This window comes from Ursus arctos, unplaced genomic scaffold (assembly GCF_023065955.2).
Source record: "Ursus arctos isolate Adak ecotype North America unplaced genomic scaffold, UrsArc2.0 scaffold_18, whole genome shotgun sequence".
In the NCBI taxonomy this organism is placed as follows: Eukaryota; Metazoa; Chordata; class Mammalia; order Carnivora; family Ursidae; genus Ursus; species Ursus arctos.
This window is the reverse complement of record NW_026622852.1, coordinates 60389699-60417248: the sequence shown is the minus strand read 5'-3', so window position 1 is coordinate 60417248 and position 27550 is coordinate 60389699. Positions and strand designations below refer to the sequence as shown.

At 60.2% G+C, this 27550-nt stretch overlaps 3 protein-coding genes and 1 long non-coding RNA gene across 11 annotated transcripts in view; 2 read left to right on the top strand and 2 right to left on the bottom strand.

The window, feature by feature from the left end:
• Positions 1-43: 43 nt before the first annotated feature.
• On the bottom strand, positions 44-2428 carry LOC123000500 (uncharacterized). Of its 2 annotated transcripts, XR_008960013.1 has the most exons (3): positions 1788-2428; positions 623-919; positions 44-339 (listed from the first exon to the last, which is right to left on the bottom strand). It is a non-coding gene; the product is annotated as an uncharacterized LOC123000500 (long non-coding RNA). The 2 variants fall into 2 exon arrangements; XR_006408503.3 differs by lacking the exon at positions 623-919.
• Positions 746-7959, top strand: ENTPD8 (ectonucleoside triphosphate diphosphohydrolase 8). 5 transcript variants are annotated; one of them, XM_026489882.4, is made up of 10 exons: positions 746-1104; positions 4162-4319; positions 4401-4518; positions 5150-5300; positions 5443-5602; positions 5698-5928; positions 6022-6285; positions 6502-6612; positions 6890-7024; positions 7126-7959. In XM_026489882.4, exons 2-10 carry the CDS (start codon positions 4194-4196, stop codon positions 7315-7317), a joined length of 1488 nt encoding a protein of 495 aa, XP_026345667.1. In that variant the 5' UTR covers positions 746-1104; positions 4162-4193; the 3' UTR covers positions 7318-7959. The 5 variants fall into 5 exon arrangements, with proteins under 5 accessions (XP_026345667.1, XP_044236490.1, XP_048078943.1 ...); XM_048222986.2 differs by lacking the exon at positions 746-1104 and adding an exon at positions 2309-2719; XM_048222988.2 differs by lacking the exon at positions 746-1104 and adding an exon at positions 2332-2412.
• On the bottom strand, positions 7918-17952 carry NOXA1 (NADPH oxidase activator 1). Of its 2 annotated transcripts, XM_026489824.4 has the most exons (14): positions 17495-17952; positions 15263-15345; positions 14175-14283; positions 12632-12766; positions 12263-12370; positions 11226-11285; positions 10920-10963; positions 10239-10353; positions 9302-9341; positions 9021-9079; positions 8640-8794; positions 8421-8535; positions 8201-8315; positions 7918-8115 (listed from the first exon to the last, which is right to left on the bottom strand). In XM_026489824.4, the coding sequence occupies exons 1-14, from the start codon at positions 17669-17671 to the stop codon at positions 8027-8029; spliced, it is 1404 nt and encodes a 467-aa protein (XP_026345609.1). In that variant the 5' UTR covers positions 17672-17952; the 3' UTR covers positions 7918-8026. The 2 variants fall into 2 exon arrangements, with proteins under 2 accessions (XP_026345609.1, XP_057169849.1); XM_057313866.1 differs by lacking the exon at positions 11226-11285.
• A 115-nt stretch (positions 17953-18067) lies between these two features.
• Positions 18068-27550, top strand: part of EXD3 (exonuclease 3'-5' domain containing 3) — an 84114-nt gene continuing 74631 nt past the window's right edge. For both annotated transcript variants that reach the window (XM_057313864.1, XM_057313865.1), the window contains exons 1-2: positions 18068-18201; positions 21965-22172. The gene's annotated coding sequence lies outside the window, so the exon portion shown is untranslated. The remainder of the gene's footprint in view (positions 18202-21964; positions 22173-27550) is intronic.

Below are 27550 nucleotides of genomic sequence, written 5' to 3'. Positions count from 1 at the left end.
GGGCATTACGCTCCGTGAGATAAGGCAGAGAATGACACAAGCCTTTTTTTTTTTTTAAGATTTTATTTATTTATTTGACAGAGAGCAAGAGATAGCGAGAGAGCACAAGTAGGGGACCAGGAGGTAGAGGGAGAGGGAGAAGCAAATTCCCTGCCGAACAAGGAGCCCGACATGGGGCTCGATCCCAGGACCCTGGGATCGTGACCTGAGCCGAAGGCAGATGCTTCACCGGCTGAGCCACGCAGGCGCCCCAGTCTCGTGGTCTCTTACACGTGGATATGGGTTCCAACAACAGCAACGACAGAGCCAAACTCGTGTATGTGGAGAACAGGTTGGTGGCTGCAAAAATGGGCATAGAGAGTGGGAGAAATGGGTGAACTGTCCTGTTTTGCTTAAATAAGTTGAATTCAAAAACACACATGTCCTCGATCATTGTTTTGAAAACTAAAAATTCTGGCAAGAGAGAATGTTTAAAAGACCTAAACCCTAAATAAATGGAGAGAAGAGAATTGTGTTCATGGACTAGAAGACTGAAACTGTGAAGATGTCAATTCTCCCTAAAATTATCACAGAAATTTCAGGAGAACGTTTTGTAGGCAGACAGGGGCTGACCCAGACCAACCGGAAGAGCTAAGACAACTTTTAGAAAGAATGAAGTGGCCGGGCGGGCGGGTGTTCCTGTCCACGTGGCGAGGCTCCCACGGGCGGCAGCAGTCAGCACAGATGCAGGGGGAGGCGCACGCGAGCGGCCGTCACGCCGAGGTGCCCGAGCGTTCATACGAAAGGACGGCCTTCTCACCAACGGTGCTACAGCGATGGGAAGGGAGCCGGACCTAAGCCGCGCCTCTCGGCGAAGACTAGGGACTGCAGAGCGCGTCACCGAACCGCAAAGCTTCCAGGAAAAACCAATCTTCAGGACCTGGTGTTAGGAGAGAGGTTCCCGGGAATGACGTGAGAGGTGCCGCCCGTAGGAGAGCGCGTCGATAAACTGGACTTCATCAGGAGTCGAGTATTTTGCTCGGTGAAACGCACCATTAACAAAAGGAAGAGGCAAGCTACAGACCCTGAGAGAAACCTCGCAAACACACGCGTGACGGAGGGCAGGTCTGGAACGTAGGAAGAACTTGTGGCGTCTGAATGTGGTGTCTCTCCCGATCGGATGGGGGCCCCCAACGGGGGGTCCCCCGGTGGGGTGGAAGCCGGTGGGGCGGGCGGTGAAAGAATTCACTCTAGCAGAACAAAGGAGGTAAGAGTTTCCTGAACCCACGACAAGGCCGCAGGCAGGACCGCGGGAGAGAGGCTGTCTGCCGCGAGGCCTTGGGTGAGCTTCCGAAAGCGGGAGGGCGAGGTGTGGCCGCGTATGGAATTCTCCTTGTTTGCTGGCTGGGCCGGGCTGTAGGTAGCCCGGTGGCCCGTTAGGCCTACAGATATTTCGGATATTTTAAGGTGGGTCTCCTGATGGGCTTGTCGGCGTTCAGCCAAGGGGTCGCTCAAGCCTGTCTGCCTGAAGCCCCCTCTACACAGCTCCCGAAACTTAACAGGAAGAAATCAAACGATCCAATTTTAAAATGGGGGAAACGTGACACTTTATCAGGGAGCATGTATGTGTGCAAATCAGCACGTGGAAAGGTGTCCAGCACCCCAGCCACGGGTGCACTGTGGACCATCAGACCGGCTAAAATTAAAAACCACGACCTCAAATGCTGGGGGGATGCAGAGAAGCTGGAGGTCGCTCCAGAAACGGGCAGTTTGGAATCCAGTTACACAGGACTTGGCCCCGCACTCACCCAGGAGGTCTCAGCAGCTCTTTGCAGTCCGAGCGGGAGGTCCCTAGATGCCTTGACAGGGGCAGGCCACGCAAACCACGGCGCGTCTAGACGGACTGCCTCGGCCCAGAGGAGGGACTGGGGAGCCCGTGGTGGCTGCTGGGCCTTGCGCTTTGCCTCCCAGGCTCTGGCTCTCCCCCGTGTGTGGCCTTCTCCCAGAGACTGTGACCAGAGGTCATCGTTGGCGCCCTGGGGCCGGTGGGGGCAGGGTGCAACCCCAGGGGGCATGGGAGGGGTGCCAGGTAATTCGGACTGGGGGGTGTTCGAGTCTACACACGTGCACAGAAACGGGGCGATTTTATTGCATGCCTGACACAACCAAACACAGCAGCGCTAAGGAGCTGAACCTCACCCTCCTCCCCGGACGCGGGCTGGTCGGGCCTCCTCCAGCCTTTGCTCTAGCCAAGCCCTGGGTCACCAGACTCCGACCTGCCCTGAACCTGAGCCCAGCACCCAGCTTCCTGCTGGGGGAGGGCGGGGTTAGAGGGCAAAGTCTGAGCAGCCTCAAGGGACAGGTGGGGGCCCAGCTGCGCGGTCACCGGTCACCGAGTGGGGCAGGTGGGGCAGGGGCCACCTTGGGCAGCAGGTAATAGATGACCCTGGGTGGTGGTGGGGGGGTAGAGTGTGAACCTAGATAGTGGGGGATGACCCCCTAGGCAGGGGCCTGAACTCAACCCCACTAAACCTCTGTTGGCCAGTCTGTGGACGGGGGTGGGCAGTGCCAGCTCACAGGGGACTCCTTTCCCAGGCTCTGTCACCTGCCTGGTGAGGTCCAGGTGGAGGTGGGTGGTGACTAACCGAGGGGGAGGGAGAGGCCGGACAGCACCTGGCAGGTGCCTGAGGGACCGCAGTCCAGCTTTCTCCTTGCTGCAGCTGGCCATCCAGCAGCTCAGGTGAGGGGCCTCCCTTAGTCTGTGGGCAGCTGTGCTGGTCCGTGGGGGGCTGTGCTGGTCTGAGGGGGGCCGTCCTGGTCCGTGGGGGGCCGTGCTGGTCCCAGGGGGGCCGTCCTGGTCCGTGGGGGCCGTCCTGGTTCTGGGGGGGATGTGCTGGTCTGAGAGGGGCCGTCCTGGTCCATGGGGGGCTGTGCTGGTCTGGGGGTGCTGTGCTGGTCTGGGGGTGCTGACCAATCCTGAAGGGGGTGTTCTGACTGTGGGAGAGTCTGCCCATGCTCTTTGTCCACCCACTGGAGGCCCAGGCTGGGCGTTTTCAGAATGTTATATTCCTTGGAGGTGAGGTTATGAGGTGGGGTTCCCGTGTCCCTGGGCCTTGCCTGTGACCTGGGTGCTGGTTGGGGGCACAGACTGGGTCCCCTCTGGGCCTGGACTGGCTCAAACAGGTCACCAGCCCCCTCAGTCTTTGTCTTCCTGCCTTAGAATGGGACCCTAACCCACACAGCCCGTCCCACGCCCAGTACCCAGGAGCCGCGGCATAACCATCATCACTGCTGCCTCTGGCGCAGGTGCAAACTGCCTGCATTGGTTCGCTTTTCTGTGAGGTTCACGGTGTGATAGAAAACACGGGAATCGCAGAGAGCAGCCTCCTTTGGGCCGAGACTCCTGACGGTGCTGTGAGCAAGGCCTGGCTCGTGTGGGGCCTGGAGCAGGCCTTGCAGGGGCCGAGGCCGGGAGCTGGGGGCCTGGACCCTGTGCAAATCGCATTCCTGGCTCGGCCTCGGCCAGCTGCCCAGAGGCTGCCTGGAGCCAACTGAAAAGTTTCAAAATCAGATTAGAGAAACCAGAGGCTGGGTTTTCAACTAGAAACCAATGTCTTTGTTAAGAACTCCCTGACCTCAAGGTCCTTTTGTCAAGAAAATGTGCTTCTCGGGACCCACTGAACTCACTCATGAGAGTACATGTGAGGCCGCCTGGTAGCCTGTCTCCACCTGTCAGGCCTGACCTCAGGGCTCCCAGACAGAAAACACTGCCCCGGGAGAGGCCTGGGGTGGGCAGCAGAGGAAGGGTCCTGGGTCCCCCGACTTCAATCTGGAGCTGACCTGCAGGGTGGGAGGGTGGGGGGGAGCAGGGCTGCCTGGATAACATGGTGGGGCGTAGCTGGTCCCCGAGGCGGCATGAGAACGGGGCTCTTCCGGACCCCGTCACCGTCAGCACTGTGCGTCTCGGGCTAGCCCTTATTGCCAGACGAGCCCTCCTGGGACCTGGCCCCTGGGCCCCTCTGATGCCCAGGGCACCCTGGCTGCTATGGTATGGTCTTCAGCCCTGCCTACAGCCCCAGCCGGGGTGTGCTGTCCGAGTCCTGGGGAGGACGGGGTGACTCTCCAGGGCGGCACCGTCTGCAGCAAAGGGAGTCTGGGTACCCACTGCTGCCCCCCCTGCAGGTGCCGGCCCGGCCCTGCCCTGCCCTCCCTTCATGGGGCTGACCTGGAAGAAGGGGGTCCTAACGGCCCTGCTCGGGGCCGCAGCGGCCTCAGGCCTCACCACGCTCATTCTCATCCTGGCGGAGGCCACCAGTGTCCTCCTGCCCACAGACACCAAGGTAGGCCCCAAGCAGGGGGAGGCTGGGCTGGGCTGATGGTGTGCTGGCCCCACGCTCTCCTGACCCCGCTGTCACTCTTAGTTCGGGATCGTGTTTGACGCCGGGTCCTCCCACACGTCCCTCTTTGTGTATCAGTGGCCAGCAGACAAGGAGAATAACACAGGTGTGGTCAGCCAGGCCCTGGCCTGCCAGGTGAAAGGTCAGTAGGCAGCTACGTCAGCCGCGGGCGGGTGTGACTGCTGGGTGGGATTCCCAGCCGGGTGGAGGTTTGGGAGGTGGTGCAGGCTGGAGGGAGGTGGGAGCAACATTCACACGCTTTAGCAAATCAGCAAATCAACCTAAAGGAAAAGTGGCTCAGAAAAGTTGAATGAATTAGGCAAGGTGGCACAGCTGACCCGTGCAGTACCGGACCAGAGCCTACATTTGCCTGCAGAGAATAGGGGCATGGCACCTGCCAAGTCCTTCCTGCCTCTTCCATCTGCTGGAGGCTCCAGGCATTCCTGGGCTTGTGGTCCCATCATCCCAACCTCTCCCTCCAAAGTCACATAGCCTTCTTCCCTGTATGTCTCAACCCCTCCTCTCCTCTCTCTTAAAGGACATGGGCCATTGAATGTAGGGCCCACCCAGGGAATCCAGGGTGATCTCATCTTAAGATCCTTAACTTAATTACATCTGCAAAGACCTTTTTTCCAAATAAGATCCCACTCAAAGATCTCAGTGGTGAGGACGTGGACATATCTCCTGGGGGGACACTATCTAAGCCACCGCAGGCCCTTCCAGCCCACCCAGCCTTCAGGCCTGGAGCCTTGTCCTGGGGTGCTGTGTTTCAGGGCCTGGAATCTCGTCCTATGCCTCCAATCCTGCACAGGCTGGCGAGAGCCTGCAGGGCTGCCTGGAGGAGGCGCTGACGCTGGTCCCAAAGGCACGGCATCAGGAAACGCCCATGTTCCTGGGGGCCACGGCTGGCATGAGGCTGCTCAGGTGAGGTGGGCTGGCTTGGGGCTTGGGGCACGTCTTCGAGGAGCAGCCGGGAGAACCGCGGTGACCACACCTTGGGCAGGTGGGCAGGGTGGGGTGGCTGTGGGTCTCCCACCAGCTTGGGCAGCGTGTCCTCTCTGCCCAGCCAGAAGAACAGCTCTCAGGCAGGAGACATCTTCGCGGCAGTCAGCCGGGTCCTGGGCCAGTCTCCCCTGGACTTTTGGGGTGCTGAGCTCCTGGCTGGGCAGGATGAAGGTGCCTCGGGTTGGGTTACCATCAACTACGTCCTGGGCCTGCTGGTCAAGGTGCCATGGGCAGCCCCCAGGTGGGGGTTGGATGACGGGGGGCTGCGGGTCCATGTGGCTGGTTCCAGGACTCAGTGCGCTCTGTGTGTCCTCAGTACTCCTTCTCCGGAGAATGGGTCCAGCCTCTGGAGGAGACCCCGGTGGGCGCCCTGGACATGGGTGGAGCCTCCACCCAGATCACCTTTGTGCCAGAAGGCCCCATACTGGACAAGAGCACCCAGGCCACCTTCCGCCTCTACGGCTCTGAGTACAGCGTCTACACTCACAGCTACCTCTGTTTCGGGCGTGACCAGATGCTGACCAGGCTCCTGACTCGGCTGGTGCAGGTTGGCTTGCCCACAGAGGAGGAAGGGGTGCAATGGGACGGGTCGGCCCAGGGCCTTGGGCTGGCTCAAGACCGTCTCCCTGTCCTCTTGCAGAGCAGCCCCACCCCCCTGGTCCGCCACCCATGCTACCACAGCGGCTACTGGGCCACGCTGTCCCCGGCCGCCCTGTATGAGTCACCCTGTGTCCACGCCACGCCTCCTCCAGACCTGGACCAGAACCTCACTGTGGAAGGGACAGGGAACCCTGGGGCCTGTGTCTCTGCCATCCGGGGCCTCTTCAACTTCTCCAGCTGCCAGGGCCGAGGACACTGTGCCTTTGACGGGGTCTACCAGCCCCCCGTGCAGGGCCGGTTCTATGTGAGCAGTCTACACTGTCCTCCCCAGGGTCCCAACCTCCTTCCCGAGCCGCAAGGGTCTGATGCTGGGCGGGCCCAGGATGAGCCCTGGACAGGTGGGGTCCCCGGGTGTGGGGCTGGTGGGGACTCTGCCTCGTCTGTGCTGGGGCCCCTCTGGCCTGGGCCCACCTGGGCACGGCCCCAGCGCAGGCACACCCACCCTCCTTCCCCGGCACAGGCCTTCTCCAACTTCTACTACACCTTCCACTTCCTGAACCTCACCTCCAAGCAGCCACTGGCCACCGTCAACGCCACCGTGTGGGAGTTCTGCCAGAGGCCCTGGAAGCAGGTGGGTGGATCCTGGGGCCGGCTGTCCCCACCAGGGCCTCCCCAGCTCTCTGGGCTGCAGCTGTCCCAGGCACAGACCTCAGCAAGCAGGGACCTGGTGGGACCACGTCCTGGGCAGTGTGGCCATCAGGCCTTGGGGGTTGCCAAAGGAAGGGAAGACAGCCCCTTGGCCACCCTACTCCAGGCAGGAGACCCAGGGTCACATCCTCGGGTGGGACCAGCCTCCGGTGGGCTGGGAGAGGGGGCGTCGCCTGGCTCCTCACCTCCCGGGCCCCCAGGTGGAGGCGAGCTCGCCAGGGCAGGACCGCTGGCTGCGCGACTACTGTGCCTCGGGCCTGTATATACTCACACTGCTGCTTGAGGGCTACGGGTTCAGCGAGGAGACTTGGTCTGGCATCGAGTTCCACAAGCAGGTGACCACCTCCCAGGGCCTGGCCATCTGGCCCAGGGCAGGGGGGTGCCAAGCGCTCTGGGGCAGCTGCCCACAGCCCTGACCAGCCTGCACGTCCCACAGGCTGGAGGCACCGATATCGGCTGGACGCTGGGCTACATGCTGAACCTGACCAGCATGATCCCGGCCGAGGTGCCCACCCAGGGGCGGGCAGAGAGCTACGGCGTCTGGGCGGCTGGAGTCGTCTTTGCAGCACTGACTCTCGTGGCTACTCTTGGGGCTGCTGCAGTCCACCTCCTCTGGCCCCAGGGCTGAGCTGGGCTGCCACCTGATGTTGGCGTAGCCCGGGGGAGCTGCCCCAGGCTGGATGGCTGCGCTGGCCAGAGCCTTCCCGAGCTCCTGAGCGCTGTCGGGTCTCCCTGTCCTGTGGGCTCTGGCCCGGTGGTCAGAAGGCCCCGCTCAGCCCTCGGGGTTGCTCTGGCCATGCAGGCTGTATCATGGCCTCCCCATCCTGGCCCCCCTGGGTCGCCTTTTCCACCATGCTTCCCAGGGCAGCAGGTGACTTTCTGCAGACACGCCGGGACACAAGGGCCCTGCAGCGCTCCAGGGCTGTGTGACCTACGATGTTGTGGGACGTGGGGCCCGGTCAAGCCTGGAAGTGGGAGTGACCGCTGAAGCAAAAGGGCTCTGGCTCCCTGGGAGAGGCTGGCAGTGGGGCCCCGGCGCTCTCTAGGAGCCGGCAGAGCCTCAGGAGGGGGCTGGAGGAGAGGCCCAGCTGGACCCCTGATATTACCTGGCCTGAGGGACAGTATCCAGGCTCCATGGCTTCTCCTGGAGTGGCAGCCCCACCCCCACCCTCGAAGACTTCGTCAGGCCCTCCAAGTGGATAAGCCCAGAAGACAGACCGCACCTTAGTGGCAGGAAGACCGCTTTATTAAAACCGTCCTTGCCACAGGACGTCGCGGGGCTGATTTCTTCACTGGCTTTGGGCTGGGTGGGGCTCCGGGTGGGGGTGTCAGGCTCCTCACACGTACTGTCCAGTGGGGACCACAAAGCACTTGGGGAAAATGCCGATGTGGCCGTCACAGTGACCCTCCAGCCATGCCTGGTCCACTGCATGCGAAGGGAGTCAGGGTTCCTCAGAGCATATCAGACAGTGTCTGCTTACAGAACCCCTTGTGCCCAGTGGCCCACTGACCTTCACACAGGACGTCCACGACGTCCCCCCGCTGCAAGGCCAGGTCCTCGGGCCCCCGGGCAGAGTAGTTGTGCTGGGCCACCACCTGGTAGAGGGCAGGTCGGCCACCTGCTCCCTATGGTGGGAAGGGGGCGCTACAGGGTGGGCGGGGAGACAGAAGGGCCCCAGGGTCCCCCGTGCCCCACACGGAGACCCACACCCATGCCCTGCTGAGACTCACCCGGCACTGGAGCTGCAGGGCCCCGGGGCCGGCCGCTGCGTCCCGCCAGGCCCTCTGCAGTGTCTCCTCCCTGGGGAGGGGGACCCAGCGCCCCTTGTTGCTAGGGTCTCGGTAACTGCAAAGAGACTCCTCAGAGTGGCATCAAGGGTGCAGGGGCTGCTTCTGGCAGGGTGCTGACCTCCGACCTCTGCAGTCCTGCCCCACCTCCCACCTGCTCACCTGAGCTGCCCATGCTGGGCCTGGTGAGGGAGGGCTTGGCTCAGCAGGGTCCGCAGGGTGGACAGGTCAGCTCCTCTCGGGACCTTCAGGGCCAGAGTGAAGGCACACTGCACCATGACGGTCACCAAGGACGCAGGGCCCACCATGGCCACTCCCTGGGGCAGGGCAGAAAGGCAGTGGTCAGTCTATGAAGCCCCAAATCTGAATGCCCAGGGCCCAGCGGGGGTGGCCTTTGAGCAAAGAAGGGGGGAGAGGGTGCAGCTCCAGGCCTGTACGGCTCCATCAGCTGGGGTCCCCAGGGCCATTTGAAGGGATGGGGCCTGGCCTCAGGGTCCCAGATCCCTGAAGAGTGGGGGTGACGTGAAGGCCAGTGCCTCTTACCCCAGCACCCGAGGGGTCCTCCGAAGGGTTGGAGTCCAGCCCCCCTGCCACCCGCGGCCCTGTGGAGAGTGACAGAGCAGGGACTCAGGCGGCCACCCCCCCCAAGCTGGGACATTTTGGGGTAGAGGAGCTGCCGGCACCACACGCCCACCGGGAGGCCCAAGGTAGCCAGCTGCCTCCCTCGGGGACAAAGAGGCTGCTCCCAGCACCCTCAGACGCCTGCCCAGGACTCCCACCACCGAGGGCCTCTGCCCACCACCTGCAGCTCAGGACGTCCTTACCTGGAGGGACCTGTTTGCCAACTTGCTCCACACAGGGCCTCTGCAGGAAAAGCCACAGGCTGGGAGTAGGGGCCAGGGATGGGGGGCCCTGAGGATGGGGCAGCCTTCCCTGGCCTGGGGCTTGTCGCAGCAGACCCAGCGGTGAGGGTTATGGCTGGTGAGCCAGCTCACCAGCAGGAAGCCATAAATACAACCAGTGTGGGGGGTAGTCAGGGCATGAGCCAGGTCCCTACAGGCTGCCTTACAGCAGTGGGGACGAGCCCGTCATCCCCCCGGCCACCACCACCAAGCACTGTGAGAAGGGAGCTCCAGCTGGGGGGCCCAGTGACCCTGGAGGCCGAGGACCCAGGCCAGGGGCCCGCCGGACTCCACCCCATGTTGGACGTGCTACAGGGGCAGTGGAACCTCGCAAAGGGGCCCCGGGGTCCAGACCATCCTGAGATTCTGACTTCAAGGGGGGTCTGGAAGCTGGACTGTAAATGAAATGTTTGGACCATATCAGATTTTCCAGCTGGTTAAAGCACTCAGTCCAACCACCTTCTCTGTGCATGGGTGACCCCTCTCCTGGCGCTGGCCCTGGGCAGTGGCCGGCCACACCCCTCCCGCCTGCACCTGCCTGGGAGAAGCCTGTGTCCAGGAAGGAAGGCGAGGTGACAAGGGCCGTGGCTGAATGCACAGAAGCCCAGGCTGCAGGCCAGGGGCGGGGTGAGGACCACCGGACTCCTGTCTACACACCAGCAGGCATCGGCAAGCACCCCAACCCCAGAGCCAGCCACTGTGGCTGCCCTGACAGAGGAAGCTGATGAGGCCACCTGCCGGGCCCTGAGACCCTCACAGTGCCTGGCTGTGGCTGCCAGCCCCCATGCTCAGCCTGGTAGGGGATGTCCTCCCAGCACTGTGGCCCCTGTCCCCCCAACCGGGGCCCAGGCCCACTCACCTGCTCATCACAGATGACCTGCGCCACCTGTCCAGAGCCAACCTCTGTCTCTGCCTCAGAGGGCATCCTGGGACCACAGGAGGTGGCAGTTCTGTGGGAGACTGTGTCTCCAGCCCTGGGGGATGGGGGGAGCCCTCGTTCTCAGGACTTCCCTGACTTGGGCTTGTTTCCCACCGACACAGCCTGAGAGGAGCCCCAGGTGTGGCACGGCCTCGGGTGGGGGATTGCGCTATGTCCCTACACCCCATGCAAGCTTGAGCACTAACCCCTCTTCCGAGTTAGGACGGCCTGTGAGGGTCCAGTCTGGCAATGCCAGAGTAGTAATGATGTTAGCCCACAGCCCAGCCAGCACCCGCCTTGGGCACCTTGGCTCTGAGCCTCGGTGCTGCTTGGAGCACGGCGACCTGAAGTCTCAACTCCCCTCTGGTACCCACTGAGGCTTGAGCAATGGTTCTATAAGAAGGGGGCACGGGGCTCGTCCTCATGGAGCAGGACAGGCTCAGGACGGAGTAAGCCCTGGGCGTCTGGACAGAGGGGGCGTGGGGAAGGCTAAGAGAGGCTAGACACCCCTTCCCTGGTATCAGGGCTCTGGCCTCAGGGGCCGTGATGCAGGCCTCACACCAGGGCCTCTGCCCCAACAGGAGAAGCAAGCATGCAGACGTGAGACCCATCCCTTCCTACCGTGGGGCGGCTCCAGGTCTGACCTCGCCATCTGCACCCTGAACCTACAGGCACAGAACGACACCCTCTCTCAGCAGACAGGTCCCCGTGGGTGAGTGTCAGGGCACGGAGGCCCAGCATTGCTCACCCCAGGCAAGACTTACACAGGACAGGCCTGCCACTCCCAATTTCAGATCAGAGGAATGTTGGGAGCCCCCCAGGAGGGTTCAGAACATTTTCTTCCCTTCACAGTAAAAAGGTCCGAAATGCTCAGGGCTCCAAAATGACGGAGAGAAGTCTGGGCTGGCTGGAAGGCTACCCACCCACCTGGGGCTGCTGAGGCTGGGTGCCCTCGTGTTGGTCGTCGGGGATGGCAGGCGATACCACCTGGTGAGGGACAGCAGGGGGACGGCTGAGTCAGGGGCCCCGCGATGTCCCCTCCCAGCCCCTGCTGCCCACACCACACTCCTGAGTGTCCCACCCGCCAGGGGGGGGCTGCCCGTGCCTGACCCAAGGCTGTCAGACCACCACGGTGAGGGCTGCAAAGTAAGAAAAATATGTCTGATAAAGGAAAACATCTGTGCTGACAGTTTTAACTTATTTTTAATATAATTTTTTAAATATTTTTCTTAGAAACTTGTACTGTAATAAACAGACTCCAAATTGACAGATTAATGCAGCTCAGAGACACCCGGCCCCTGCCAGCAGATGTTTGCAAAGATGAGGTGTTTGGGGTGCATGACCTCACCAGCCCTGTACACGGCCACACACAGCACGCTGGCCCTCGGTGACCTCGGCGGGTGCTGGGGCTAACCCAAGGGCCACCAGCTTGAAACCCAAGTGAATTTCCCTTTGTGCACACCGAGTCACATCCCTGCATTCCACCCCCGCTCCCGTGTTCTGTGATTGGGGTGATGCCGCCCGGCCCCAGCCAGCCTACCGCAGCCCTCCCTGGGATCTCACTCTCTGGGGCAGAGATGCAGGGAGACATAGAGACAGAAAAATACAGGGAGATGCTGAGGCCGGAAGAGCGCAGCTGAGGTGAGGTATGTGGGGGCAGCGCTGCCTTGGGAATTCCTGCCAAAAACTCAGGAGCTCCGGCCTCTGCGGCAGCTTCCAGTGGGTTCCGCCTCCTGGTTCCAAGCGCCCAGGATCTGCGAACCGCACCTGGAGACACTGCTCCCGACCAGGAAGCTCAGGCCCTCTGCAGTTTGGGGTTGGCCCCGTGCCCACTCTCCACCCACCTCCCAAAGCCTTTCCAACAACATGGCCCACACCACATGGCCCCTGCGAGCTCAGCACCTGCTGGCTGCCGCTGGCCCCCGCGAGCCAGGGCCCCAGGAAGGGACACGCGGCCTCCTCACCTTGGCCTTGCCCAGGAAATCCACTGGTTCCAGATGTTCCAGGTGTCGCCTGTGGGGCCGGAAGACCTCACCCCTGGGGACCTGCCGAGGCTGCAGCGGGGCCTGTTTCTGGAGGAGGTCCGGCCAACGCAGACCTGAGCATCCGACCAGGGCTGTGGCCTCAGGGACGCTCCGCCCACTTCTCACCGGCCCAGGGAAGTCCTTCCCCATGCCCCCACACCTGTGCACACTAGCCACCTCCCTCTAGAAATCTCTTCAACTCAGAGTTGATCTTGGGGGGCCTGTACAGATGGGAGCCCTGGATTGTGGGCTATGGGCCCGACAGCGCCCGGGGGAGGGGGCGGCCTGCTCTCCACCTGCCCCCCTCACCTGCAGTTGGTCCAGGGCGGCGTGCAGGTCGTCCCGGGCCCCTTCCGGCCCCTTCGAGAGGGCTTCCTCTAGGCTGCGGGTGGCCTCGGCCCAGAGCCCCAGCCGGCTCTGCGCCGCCCCCACGTTGAAGAGCACCTGGGAGCGAGGTGGGAGATGACAGCCTACTCCCTCACTTAGTTCCCCTCCTCCGGGCTCACCCCTGGTCCCGCCCCTGGATCAGCCCTACCGGCCTCAACCTCCCCCTCTGCCCCCCACCCCTCCCGTGCCTCTGACCCGGATTCCACCCAGGCCGCGCCCCCCGCCCCACCCCCCCGTTGACGCCGTCCTGGACCGGGCTCCAGTGCCTCCCCTGACCCCCTCCTGGCCCCGCCCCCAGCCCCCTCTCCGGGACCCGCCTCCAGTCCCGCCCCTGCCCCGGTCGCACAGCCCCGGAGGTGCCCAGCCAGAAGCGGAGCCTGCCCGGCTCAGTGGTGGGCAGTGGCCCGCACGCTGCGGCGAGGCTCCGCCGGGCGGGCCTCACTCTCCAGAGCCCCCAGCTGGAGCGGTTCATCGCTGGGGCGCTTCTCGGCTCCGAACATCGGGCAGATTTCCGGCGCTGGGCGCATCCTCTCCGCCTGCCTCACCCCCTTTGTGCATCTGGCCTGACCCCTTCTGCAGCCCCTCCGGCTGTGTGCCGCCTTGCTCAGTGCCCTGCTCTGGGCTGTCCCCTCCTCACACCCACCCCAGTGTGACAAGACGTTTTGACCAACAGGTGGGCTGGGTCCCGACAAGGCTGTCGCCGGCGGGGCGCGCGAGGGCGGACTTGCCGGTGCTCCTGGGAGCGACACTGCTCGCCTCCGCCGCCCCTGCTCCGCGGGGCAGCAAGTGCGCGCCCAGCTTGGCCTTATGTCAAGAGAAACCGACCCGTTCTTCCCGCGGCCCTCCGTCCCCATGGCCTGCCAGGTGACACCACACTCCCAGAGCCCGTTGGCCACCCTCTGGAGATGCTGTGACAGGGCTGGGTGGGGGGCACTGCCAAGCTAACTCCCCATGCCCCGCCCTGCACTGTTTGGTGCCCTGGGTCAGGGGACCCAGGCGGGCTGTGGGCCCCACCTGGTGGGACTTTCCCACGACTTGTGGCTTGCAAGACAGGTTGTTTGGAGAAGGTCCAAGGCAGCATGTTTCCGGGAGCGCTGGGGGTGTCCTCTCAATTCCCGTCCCTCGGTGTCAGCCACACGGAGAGCCCGGGGTAGGGGCCCACGGCCAAGCTGTGCTTCCTTCTGACCCCACCTGCCTCTCTCTGATGACTCTGCCCCTCCCCTGCCCTTCTCCTGGTGGCCTCCCACCTCTTCTGCCCCTAAGCTTCCTTGGGGTGAAAGTGTGGTCAGTAGGGATAGCAGGGTGTCTCAGGCCAGAGGGAGCTTATCAGTCAACATGGCCCCACCTGTGACAGTAACAAGACAATGGGACCCAGAGGACAGGGCCTGAAGGGGCACCCCCAGAGCCCCCAGCTGGCCCCACCTCTTGGAGGCCAGCTCCCTGTACAAGTCTGGTGCAAGCTCACCTCCCAGGCCTTCAGCTTGAACCGCAGACCCAGCTGCGTATAGTCAATGGTGGAGTTTTCCCTTAGCTGTGCCAGGGCCAGCCGGAAGTCAGACAGGGCCTCCTGGAACCTGTGGGCAGTGGGGGATGGAGGGGCACTCAGTAACTATAGGGAAAGGGGCCAAGCCCTGCCCCAGCCTCCCCCACCACTCCCAGCCCCAGGGACACTGCTAGGGTACAGTGGTGGCCACCCCAGGTCCTAGCATATGGTAGGCTCTCAAGTCCCCACCAATGGGTCAAGGGATCGACATACAGACGTGGCTGTGGGGGGTAGGGGGGCACCATGCCTGGGGTGTGAGGTGATGCCAGCTCGGATCCAGCTCTGCCTTCTGGAAATCTCACTCCCCTGCCTGGGGCCCTTGTCTGCACCCAGACCCTCTTCCATCCCCGGCTTTGGAGAGTGCTCTGAGCATTTCCCTCCTGCTTCTCAGGACCCCCATCCCCTGCGGGCTCCCTCTGCAGAGAGCTGCTAGAGGCTCCTCGGCCTCCACCGGAGCCCCATCTCTCCCAGGCAGGCTCCTGGACCCAAGTGAGGAGGAGGCTGCACCCAGAGTCGGCCTGCTTGGCATGGGGCCATCTGCGGGGCTTGTCCCGGGGGCTAGGTGGAGTAGGGGGAAGATGAGCTTGTCCTGTAGAATGTTTCCTTCTCTGGAAGAACCACAGCGCAAAGAGCCCAGGTGAGGACCCCAACCCCCTTTGTGTCCTGGGACACACCATTCCTGAAGCCCTGCTCTCGGTTTCCACATCTGCAGAATGGGTATAATCACACCATCCCTGCTACAGCAAAAATGTGGTGAGGAACAAAGGAGGGGATGCCCATGAAAGCACTCTGTGAAACTCGGCCTAGAGACAAGGCTCCCCATGTGGCTCTGCCCTGTGTTCCGCTCCAGCACGAGCCAAGTATCCTCTCCAGGCTTCCCTGGGGCTGTAGAGGAGGGGGTTGGCAAGAGGATGCGACCCATGGGGACAGAGGGGGAGGGGAGAGCGTAAGAACGGACTTTGCAGAGATAAAGGGCCGTCTGAGAAGAAACAAGGTATCCCTGTGCTCACCTCTCCAGCTGGAAGTTGGCCACTCCTCGCTGGAAGAAGCCAACAGCCATGCAGGTGTCCTTGGTCACTGCTTGGTCAAATGCCTGGGGACAAAAATGCCCATGGATCGCCAAGGTCTGCAATTCTATCACCCCCGTGTCACAGACATAGTCCAGGCAGATGACCAGTGGCCGGGGGCCAAGGAATTCCATTGGCTTCCAGGACAGCCACCTGCAGATAGAAGTTTCCTGCACCAGTCCAGGGGCCTCGGAGCTCGTGCCTGGGTACCTGCATCACCATGCAGTTTCCCTCGAGCCACGACCAGAATCCGCCTGAGCTCCCGACGTGCAAAGAGCACAGTGAAGCGTTGTCACAGACCAATGTTTGCCATGAGGACAAGGGGCAACAACAGAAGAAAACACTCCAGCACATTAATAATAGTTACCTCATGGAGTCATGCAAGATTTTTGTCTTTTTAAAATCCTATTTCTGATAATTCATACAAAATGACACACTTCTTATCTATTAGAATCAGAAAGACAAGAGCCTGGGTGGCTCAGTCCGTCGGGCGCATGCCTTCCGGCTCAGGGGGGAGTCGGCTTCTCCCTCTTCCTCTTCTCCCCTTCTCATGCTCTCTCTCTCTCTCTCAGATAAATAAAATCTTTAAAAAAGTATTAGAAAGAACAAGTCTTAGTATGTGTGTAAAGTACAGCTCTTCCCTAAACTTCACTCAAATGAGGTTGACTGTTCCCAACGAGGACAGCAGCCACCAGTTAAACACGGGCAATAGGAGGGGCATCATGGTCTTACAGATCTGCCAAATGGGGGGCTTACTGCAGAACTGGATTGACCTAAGGTTGAGGGTACACATGGAGGCATCGATGGGGGGGCGCTCAGTGCCAGAGAAACTCACTTGTTTGCTACCCTGCCACACAGAGCAGCCAAGTCAAGGTCACATGGAGTTCCTATCAACAGATTGCAGTCCTAGCTACACCCCCTCACTCTGCCCCGCTCCTCAGAGACAGTCTTATTAATTTTAGCCATTCCATCTGCTTTTTAAAATCTCTGTATTTCCAACCAATGTACCCATGCTATTATTACTTAATTTTATTGACTTTGGACAGTCCTCCCTCTTCTTTTAGGGTAAAGAATTTAATACCATATTCTTCTGCTCACCACCTCTGTCCCCTCTCTAGTTAAATCACAGTTGATGAATAAGTGATAAGTGCATTGGCCTTGTATCTACTATTGGCTGAGCCACCTGGTGTCTGGCGATTGTACTCCCTTTCTTGGATAATACTTTAAAACGATAATTGTTACTGAGAATTGTAGATTCATATGCAGATGCAAGAAATGACAGAGGGGTCCCTTGTACCCTTTGCGCGGTCCCCCGCTCACCCCCACGGTGAAGTTTTGCAAGATACTGACATTGATGCCCTCCTACACCATCGAACTCTGCTTTCATTCGTGCCATTTTCCAGGTAGCAGCTACTGACTGTCTCAAAAACTGCAGGATCCTGTTTTTTCTGTTGGAGAGATTTGAGGACCAGAGAAATGAGTAGGGTGCTGCTGGATTTTTGTATGCACCTGGGGAACATGCACCACTTAAAAGAACACAAAGTGTTTAAAGGGCAGAGAGTGGTTCTGTGCTGCCCTCAGCAGAGGAGCTGTGTGTGTGCCTGTGTGCACCCGTGACCTCTTGTTTCTGTTTTGGGGAACATATCGGGAAAAAGATGAGTACTTAGATCTGGGGTCTGGGTACCAACAAGACAGACCTCATCTCGTTCCTATCGCCACAGGTGTCTGATGAAGTCCCCGCTCTAACTCTACATCTGGGGGGGAGCAGGCAACCCCCTTGCGAGCAGGATCCAGCCTCCAGCCTGCAGCCTATTTCTAGGTATGTTAGTACGATGAGCACCTGAGCCAGCAGCACCCCAGTCCTTCCCTGTGACCAGAGTCTGGCACGTGGTCATCACCCGGAGAAGATGGTGAGGGAGGCCGCCCCCCACCATGCCCTGACTGAGTTCAGGGTGGGGTCCCCCGCCCATACAGCTCCCACCTGCCTTCGGTGCTCACCGCGGCAGAACACTGGGGGGACATCCCCAGATGACCATCGGGAAGAAGGGCGGGGACCCCGGGCTCACCCCTGCAGCACGCTTTTTTATCGCTCGGTAAGTTTCCCCAGGGCCACTCCCCAGGGGGGGGGTCTCAGCGACCCACCCTGGGTGCCGGACTGTCGGGCCCCTGGCTCACCCGCAGCGCGGCCTCCGGGTCCCCGGCCAGCAGGTGCACGCAGCCCACGTTGAAGCACATCCTGGCGGGCGGCTCCGGGTCGCCCGAGAAGAGGCGGAGGGCGCAGCCCCAGTCCCCGCGCGCCACGGCCTGCACGCCCCGGTGCCAGTCGCGCACCACGTCTCCTAGAGAGGGCATGGCGACGTGGACACCCGCCCGACTGTGCGGCGGGAGTCTGCGCTTCCGGCCGGGGCTCTGCGGGCGAGGCCGGCGGCTGTGGGGGTCCCGTGAGGGGTCCGGCGGGACGACTGGGGGCCGAGGGCCGCGGAGCAGGAGCTTCAGTGTCCGGAGACCGCGTGGGGATGGCGGGGGTCCCCTCCTCGGAGGCCGGTAGAGGCTCGGGACCGAGGGTCGCTTCGCTCCTGGAGCGCGCGGAGCTCGGAAGCCGCAGGGACGCCACGCCTCCTGCCTCCCGCGGCGCCCCCTGGCGGCAGAGCGACCCCGCCCCGCCCGCACGGCCACGCCCCTCCACGTCCGGACCCCGCCCCGCCCCGCCCCCACCGCGCGTTCGGCGCGCCCCTCCGGACTTCCGCCGGGAGCAGCCGGAGCTCGCGTTTCTCGGCCCGCGGCTCCCCGGGCCTTGTGGGTCTCGGTGCGCCGGGGAAAGCCGTCCGGGCCCGCCGCTGCCGCGACTGGGCCGGGGTTCCGGGCGGACCCCGCGGGCTCAGGTGAGCGACTGCCGGGGCGCGGGCCGAGGTGGGGCGGGCTCGGGGACTGCGGGGACGCCGGGGGGTAGGGCGGGGCCCCGCCGGGACGGGCGGGCCGCGGGAGCTCGTCCTGGGGTTCCCATCCAGCGGCCGGCAAGCCCGCGCTCTCCCTCCGCGGGGGCAGCAGAGGCCCAGCGGGGGGGCTGTCCCCGAGCCCCACCCGCGGGACGGCGGGACGTGGGGAGGTGCCGGTGACACTCGTGGGGACGGCCCGTCCCTTGTCCCTGTCACCCGCCGCCGCTGTCGGCCCCCGGTGGGCGCTCGGCGAGCGGGACTGACCCGGCCCCCCGCCCGCCCCTGTGGCAAGCAGGCCCCGCCCTGTGCCCTGCGCACCTCGGTGACCCTGAGGACCTCCTTCACCGAGAGCAGAAGCTCCTAGAGCGCAGGTGGCGCCTACACCCCTTCTGCCCCCGCCACCCCCCCCACGTGGCAGGAGCCCCTCCTGCAAGTGCGGAGTCGCGGCAGGGGCCTCCCCCTTCTCAGCACAGGTCCCTACTGACACCCCGTACACGTCTCCCTTGCTGTCGCGCTCTTAGCGCCGGTGGTAGTCGGGGTTCCCTGGAGACACAGAACCGACAGGTGCGCAGAGAGGGAGACACTGGTTGCCAGCCGTTGTGGGGGCGGGCAAATGCGGGATCTTCAGGGTGGGCCGACAGGATGAGGCCCGGGGAAGAGCTCCCTGCGCTTGAGTCTGGGGGCACAGTCCCCTCCTCTAGGGACTCCAGGCCTTCAGCTGACTGGATGAGGCCACCGGTGTTAGGGAGGGTCCTCTGCTTCCCACACGTCTGCTGTTGCAAATGCTGATCTCATAAAAAATACTTTCCGGGCCCCTGGGTGGCTTGGTCGGTCAGGCCTCCAGCTCTTGGTTTCCACTCAGGTGGTGATCTCAGGGTCGTGGGATTGAGTCCCACCTTGGGCTCCATGCTAAGCAGGAGTCCCCCTTCCTCTTCCTCTGCCCCTCTGTTCCTCCCCCTGCCCCATGCTCTTGCCCCCCCCCCAATAAATGAATAAATAATACTTTCCCAGCAACCTGTGACTGTTTGACCAACTATGTGGGCCCCATGGCTTTGCCAGGTTGACACATAAAACGAGCCATCACAGCACCCGGCCCCAGAAACACTCCCATAGACAGGCTCTGCCCTTTCATCTCCATAAGAGAACATCCAGGCTCCTCCATGGCTGTCAGAGCCAGAGCTCAGTTGTAACTTGAGACCTGGCTTGCCTTCCACGTTCGCCATCCTCCTTCCCAGGTTGGGCCTGTGGGTCCTGGGCCCTGGCAGCCACTCTGCCCACTTATGGCTGCATCTCCTCCCTGTGTGACCTGGGCCAGCTCTCTGACCCTGCAGGCTTCCCTACCGGAGGAACAGGAGTGCTGAGTCCTGGCCTCGAGGACCTGTGAGGACCCACACCTATGGCATGCCTGGGAGGGCCCCTCGGCCGCTTCCTCAGTAAACGTCCCGGAGCTTTGCCCCTGAGGACCTGCTTCCTCACCAGCGGGGCCTGGGTTTCCTCACCTCCTGGCCTAGAGGTGGGTGGGTACCCACAGCAGGATCCTGTCCTTCCCAAATCCCCCCATGTGGACATCCCTCCCACTCCCCATCCTCCCTGCCCTCCCTACAACGTTTGCTCAGGGTCACTCCTGCAGCCCTGCTCTGCCCTTCACAGCCCCTGGGGCCACTGCTTCAGTGCCTCTCCCACTGGCCCACCTAGGTCCCACCTAGGGCTCCTCAGTGCTGACAGCTGAGCCCCTGCATCCCACTCCATCCTTGCAGCTCACACCTTCTACCCAGCACCCTTTTGCCACCCACACCTCCAGGCCCGTTGCCTTCATCTGGGCAGGAGGAGCCCGGCCCAAGTGCCCAGTCTCTTTCCGTCCTGAACACGAGCCTCAGGCGGGTCCACTCACTCACGCCTCCTGTGGTGGACTTCCTTCCTCCTCCTCTGTCCTCACCCTCCACCTCTGCCCTGTCCTACATCCCAGTCCAGCACCTGGCTACCTGCTTCTAGAGAAAATGGAAACAGCTGGAAGGGACCCCCCAGTGCCTGCACCCACAGATCTGCCTCCTCCCTGAGACCGTCCCTGCTCCCACGGGCAGGGCTCCTCCTGTCCCCTCTCCCACCCCATCATCATTGTCCCTCGCTAGGGTCAGCCCATCAATATACTGTGATTCTTTTCATCTTAACCCTCCTCCCCAAGCTCACCCCCCCATTTGTTTACTCCCCTTTGCAGCGGAACTCCGTCAGAGTTCCCAGCGTGTCCAGTACTTAGAAATTGAGATGTAATTCATGTATCAGCACATTCACTTTTCAAGTGTACAGATCACTGTTTTTGTCCCATCCACAGTATTGTACACGCATGCCTGATAATTCTGGAGCAGTTCGTCACCATGGCGGGCATGCCCCATCGCCCGCGCTGCAGCCCCTGGCAACCACTCTTCCGGGCATTGCATAGCCATGGAACCGCGCGGCATGTGCACCTTGTGTCCGGCTCCTCCCCCTCAGCGTCGTTCTTTTGAGGCTCATTCGTGTGGTAGCCTGTATCGGGGCTCGGTTCCTTTTTAAGACTGAATAACGTTCCATCGTACGGATGGACCCGTTTGTGTATCCGTGCATGCCCTGATGGGCTCTAGCCACTTTTTGGCTACCGCGAAACATGCTTCTGTGAACATTGGTGTATGTTCTGTGTGGACGGGTTTTCCGTTCTGTTGGGTACACCCCTAGGAGCGGAGTCGCTGGCTCATGCGGTCACTCCGTTGAACTTTGTTCCAGGCGGCTGCCCCAGTTCAGGTTTCCATCATGCTGCTTGCTCCTGAGCCAACTCCAGGCGGCATTCCCGCCATCGTTCCACCCAAAGGCTTGTCAGGGTCACCGGCATCCTTCTCCTCCTGGGCATGGCCCGTCCTCCCCCCTCAGCACCGACCTCTGGGTCATGACCTCCCCTGGCCCCCTCTGTCCCCTGGCTGCCCTTCCTGTCTCGCCCGGCTCCGTCCTGGCCTTCTTGTGCACTCTCCCCGGCGCTCCCACGGTTTGGATCACCACTGGGGCACGTGCTGCAGCCGCTCTTGTACCAACTTTTTTATTTCCATCACAAGATGAAGGCACCCCCCTCCCTGTCACTTTAGACTAACGTGTACTAACGCTCTCTTAGGAGTAGCCCCAGACCAGACACCCGTAGACGTCCTGCGGTGGCGGGATGGTTAGGCAGACTGCGCCCGCACGTGGGAGAACTCATGGTATAAGGGGTGCAGAGCTGGCGGGCTTCAGGGGAGCACGCCGAGTGAGGAAGGTTGCATACTTTGATTCCGTTGATATAACTTTCTTAAATGACAGATTATATAAACGGAGAGCAGATTAGCTTGGGGCCATGAACAGATTAATGCCCTAAAAGGGCAACGCGGAAGGGTCCCGTGGGGCGGACTGTTCTGTGTCTTGACTGAATCCGTGTCAGGCCCTGGTCGTGATGTTGACAGTGGTAACATCCGGAGGACTGGATATAGCATATATGGGACAGCTATTTTCTCTCAGAAGTGCATGTATATCTCCAATTATCTCAAAGTAAACGTTTAAAACCATTTTTAAAGAAGGTTTCAATTATAGGTTTTTCTGTTTTGCAGATATCCTGAAGGTTAAAATGATTAATGAGCCTAAGATTCTTCCAGCTCTGAAACTTAAGTGCTTAAATGTGTAGAAAACTGCCTCTGTCTGAGCTAAAATCTCTTCCCAGGCAGGTGTCGAGGCACCTGGAGTGGCCGCAGCCCGCGGTCTGAAGCTGGCCTTCACAGGTGGGCGGCCTGCTGTCCTGAGGGAGGCCTCCCAGGCTCCTGCTGTGGTCACCCTCCTCCACGTCAGCGTTCCGGGGAGGCCCCTAAGACTGTGGGTCACACAGGTCCTACATCAGTGGAAGAATCCAGAAAAGGGAACCGTTTCCTAAGGTAAGACTATGACTCAGCAGTCAGCGTAGTGCTGAAACTTATTTTTGAAGGAATGCAATAATTGTGGTTAATTCTGGAGCACAGATGTCAAAGAAATGGGCAGGAATTGGGTTTAGCCCAATACAAAGAAGTTGTTTTTTTTTTTCCTTTTTAAACAACAGGCACTTTCCAAGTAAAAATAAAATAAAAGTAAGATTTTTCTCTCAGGAAATAAAAATAACGTTGGTGTGATTGAAATGCTTGGTGCTGGAGACCAGCTTCCTGAGACCTGGCCCCGACCGGGGCTGCGTCTGTTCCGGGTCACGGAGCACGTCCGTAGAGGGTTCAGTAAGCAGGCGCCCACTGTCGGCACGTCTCTGAAACCCACCACTTCAGCCTGTTCATAGGCTGCTGACCGTTGACACGGGCACCGAGGACCTCACCCTCTGCCACCCCAGGAAATCTTGAAGACGGAAACCAGAAGGACACAGAAAGCAGCCGTGCAAACAGGAAATGGCTCCAGAGTCACCTCCATTAAGGTCCAGAGTTCAGACTAAAACTGGGGCAATGTTTGCGCTCCTGCAGGACCCCACGGTGGGCAAGGGCTTCATCCTCCAGGCAGCTGGGAGTCCCGGTGTCTCGCGGGAGACCGGCCCGTGGGCCCCGGGGGCGGCACCACCCACTCCTCTGCTCTCGCAGACCTAAGCCAGCGCCTGTCACTTGGCCGTGCCGGTACAAACGGAGGGACGTGTTGCCGCTGGTCTCTGAGCTCATTTCTACACGTGGCCCTTCCAAGTGGTGTCTCTCTGGGCCAGGATTGGAAAGTCAGACACAAGACAGTCCCACAGCTGTCTGGGGCCCAGCACCGCGGCCGCTCCGAGGGCCAGGGCCTGTCTCCGCGGCACGTGCTGCAGTTTGCAGGGGAGAGCAGCAAGGGGCGGCCGGGCTTAGAACCTTAGAGCAGACCCACAGCATCACATTACATCTGATGAGTCCAGTGGGACAGCCCTGTGAAAAAGGGAAGAGTGTATGTTGCCTGAAATGAGTGAATAACACCTTGAAACATGAGGAGTGAGTCCTGAGTGCCAAGGAGATCCCGGAGAGAAATAACGGGTCATTATGAGGGAGAACCAGGCCAGCACAGCAGCTCTGCAGGTCAGAAGGAAGCAAGATATCTGTGAGGAACACACAAGTCCAAGGAAGCCTGTATTCAGCCAAAAAGGAGGAAATCGTGCCCAAAAAAGTAAAAAACAAATGGAAGAGACCAAAAGGAAGAAGGAGTTAATAAAGAGAAAAGCTTAAGTAAGTAATTAAATCAGGAAGTATAAAGTTAGTGAGACCAAAAACTAGTTCTCAAACAGACCAAAGAAATAAACTTCCGACGAGACTAAGGAAAAGCAAGAGGGAAGTAAACAACGCTCCACGTTAATGAGAGGAGAACCGATACTGTGGTCGTAAGTGGGAAAACCTCCGCAAGAAATTGGACGACTTCCTGGCAATGCAATCTACGCAAACAGACCTGAGAAGAAACAGAAAACTGGGGCAGGCGCTGAGCATCAGAGACCCAGCAGGCTGTAGGGTTCCGGCCACGCGGGCAGGGTGGGCAGCTCCCAGCCACGCACGGGCACTCTGGCTCGGACACGGGCCCCCAGCCCCAGCCGAGCCTTGAGACAACGCGGCCCCTGCCTCATTCTGGCCGCGACCCCGCAGTGAAGCCACTTCCAGTTCCTGCCCCCCCGACCCTGTGCAGGACAATAAAGGGTGGTTCTGCTCTACGCCACTGCGTTTGGGGCCGTCCGTTCGCAGTACGTAAGCCATGCGAGGTTAGCGCGGCCAGGCCTGGTGACGAGGGCAGAGCTGGCAACCTGGGGAGACCGCTCCAGAGCACAGAGTGCTGGCGTCCAGTGGGCCGGGGCCGCCTCCCACGCGGCCTGGCGCTGGGGCTCACGGAGCAGGTGGTCCCATCGCCTTTCCGAAGCTAAGGTTTCCTCATGGTTTATTTTAATGTTTTTAAAAAAGACTTTTAAAATATATTTATTTGAGAGAGAGAGCGCGTGAGCACAAGCGGGTGGGGCGGAGGGAGAGAGAATCTCAAGCAGACTGCTCGGTGCAGAGCCCGACGACGCGGGTCTCGGTCCCACCACCCGGAGATGGTGACCCGAGCCGAAACCAAGAGTCCCACGTATCACTGACTGTGCCACCCAGGTGCTCCGATTTTAACTTTTAAAATATCATTTGAGATTTACTTTTTTTTTCGTGAATACAAAGTGGAGTGTGTTCATTGTATAATATTTAGCAAATACAAAAAAATAAATAGAAAATAGAAGCGGCAGTCTGTATCCCCCCTCCACCCGTGCCAGCATGTCCTCTGTGTCCTGTCCAGAGCTGATGGGCCGGGTGTGTCCTGTGGCCCACGCCATAGCACGGCTGCTTTCAGTTAAATGCAACTTTATGCCACATTGTGAGGTCCTTTTTTTTTCCCACAACATTAAATGTTTCTTGTAAAATGTCATTTTTAAGTAGCCATTCATCATTCACGTGATTTCTACCCCATTATCGGATAGCAGGAGGCCCTCACAAGAGTGGGCAGGGAGCTGGAAAGCCCAGCTGAACGGCGGAGCCAGTGGCTTCCGCTCTCCGCCCCCTCTCCTGCTGCAGCCCGCAGGGTCCCGGAAGCGGCTCTCCGGCGAGGCCCCAGGCAGGATCAGGAGGGGCTGGTTCTTCCCCGAGCTGCGGATGCAGGGCCGAAGCCGACTCGGTTAGCCAGAGTGACCCTTGACTGTGCACACGGTGGCGAGTGTGCAGAAAACCACTTCCAGCCCAGAAACAGCAGCGTGAGCACCTCCCATGGCTGCTCCAGAGAGGGACCCCCACGTGGTACCTGGGAAAGGTTACTTCCTTGTGTTTCAGATTAGCGATCTTAATTTCTAAAGAAAGGAACAACTCTTAAGTTAAATCAGTAAGTTAAAAATCACTCCCACTAGGCTGATAGAATAAAAAGAACAGACACCAACAAGTAAGTGTGGGCAAGGATCGTGCCCTGTGGCGGGAAGCAGCGTGGCGGCTCCTCGGCCTGCTAAACACGGTTACTCAGCCCAGCTCGGCCCGTTCCCCGGAGAAGAGGCAGCCTGCACCCACAGGAACCCCTGTGTGCGACTGTCCACGGTGGCCACAAGGCGGAAATAACCCAGGTGAGTGTGGTCCGTCGGTACCATGGAATGTTTGGCCACGGAAAGGCATAGATGCCAGCGGGTGCTACAACGTGGACAGACCCTGAAAACAGCACGCTGGTGACAGAAGCCGGACCCACGCCACGTATAGTAGGGTTCCACGTATGTGAATGTTTACAGCAGTCAAGCCCCAAGAGACAGAAAGTGGGTTTGTGGTTGCCAAAGAGAGGGGGGTGGGGAGCAACGGCTAATGGGTATGGGGTCATCTTTTTGGGGTGAGGAAAATGTACTGGAATTAGGCAGTGGGAATGCTTTCTCATGCCTAAATATACTGAAAACACTGAGTTGTACACTTTAAAAGGGTAGATTTTATGGTGTGTGTATTATATCAATAAAGCTTTAAAAAAAATCACTGAGATGTGTGTCCAGACATTTAATTCCACTTGAAAACCAATGGAAACAGCTTTCAAACTAGTGTTCTTGTTGAACCAAAGAGACATGAGCGGCCCATTTTCAGGGGTCCAGGCTGCGCACCCCCACGTGTCTGGGGTGGTGACCCCAGCCCCACCTGCGTTTGGAATTTGGGGACAGCAGAGGGAGTCCTGATGCTGTTGTGCGGAGTGGTGGCTATGTGGCCAGGCTGCGTATCGTGCTCTGTGGGGCCGGGCGCAGCGTCTGCTCTGGGGGCGTCGCCAGGCACCTCTGGAGCTGCTCTCCGTCTGGCCAGCTGTTTCCCCAGTCAAGACCAGTGTGCGCCACAGAAATATCACACGTGTGATTTTACATTTTCTAGTATGAACACTAAAAACATAAAAGGAGAAGGTGAGTGCTCCTTCCTGGCTCAGTTGGTAGAGTGTGTCTCTTGATCTCAGGGTCGTGAGTTCAAGCCCCAGAGTGGGCATAGAGCTTACTTTAAAAAAAAAAAAAGGCGAAGTTAATTTTAATAATATATTCTAACTCCAGTATTCCCTGAATATCACCACTCCCACTTGTAATCGATATAAAAAAGCAGTATTGAGGCATTTTATGCTATTATCACAGGTACATTTTGCACTTAAAGCAGGACGTGGCTGACTGTTGGATGGCAGGGGGTCGGGCAGTGCAGGGCCCGGAGGGGACAGGGCCTCTCCCATGGGGGCGACAACTTCTGGAGTCTGAGGCTGGCACCGACCCCTTGCCCTCTAACCTGGCTGCACCGTGTTCCTGCCATGAGTCTGGTCGGTAACGGGGTGGCTGCCATGCACAGGGCCCAGGAAGGCCGGGTGCTGCGTGTGGTGGCCCGGGGAGGAGTCATGCTCTCAGAAGGGCTCTGGCACACAGTGAGGTGGCAGTCCACTGTCACCCCCTCCTGGGCCTCGGCCGCCCTGTGATGAAGGTACAGGAACCACCTGTGTGTGGGGGGGTGTCACACAGCCGGCGCCTCCATATTTGCAGAAAACAGGACAGCAGTGGAGGAAGCATGACCTGGCGTCCAAACGAAAATGCTCTGATGACCTGTTTAAAGGTCACCTCAGTTAATCACAGTGTGGAGGAAACTCCATTGTGTGCTGTGGGCTGTTCTCCTGGGATGGATGGACAGACAGGCAGAAGGCTGAGCCCCAGCCCCACGTGGCTACATTGGACCCTCAGCCAGCAATGTAGCTTCTTTTGGGGTCCTTTCATTTCTGCCCTTTTCCTTTAATTTCCACCTTTCTGGGTTATTTGAAGGGCACCTTTAGGTCAGGAGACACCTTGAAGTGTCCGCTCCGTGCTGTCCCTTCCAAGCCAGGAGCCTGGTCCTCTGGGCTTCCCACAGGGTCCCCAGCTTGGCCATTGTGTTCCTCCCACACTTGAAGCCTGTAGGAGCTTGAAGCCGGGGAGACCCCGGGCCTGAAGAATGTGCCTCCCGGCCCATCTCAGAGCAAGCAGGGCCCCGCACTGTTTCCCTCCTGTGTTACGGAGGGGACAGCCCGGTGACTGCCAGGGCTGGGCCAGCGCCGTGAGCCCTCGCTCCGTGGTTCTCATGCCTTAACTTACCCCACGGGGCCCCAGCCTCGGTGCTGATGCCAGGGGGCTCTGTCTGGAGGGGGCGACCCCCCTGGCGGGGTGACCCTGCTGAGGTACCCTCTTTCCCCTGGCCGGGCCTGGTTGAGGGGCTGGGTTTCAGGAGGCCTCGGGTCCAGCTTGGTCAGTGCCAGTTTTCTGAGCAGCAAGTTTACTCGGCTTTACTCGGGAATGGCACAGGAACAA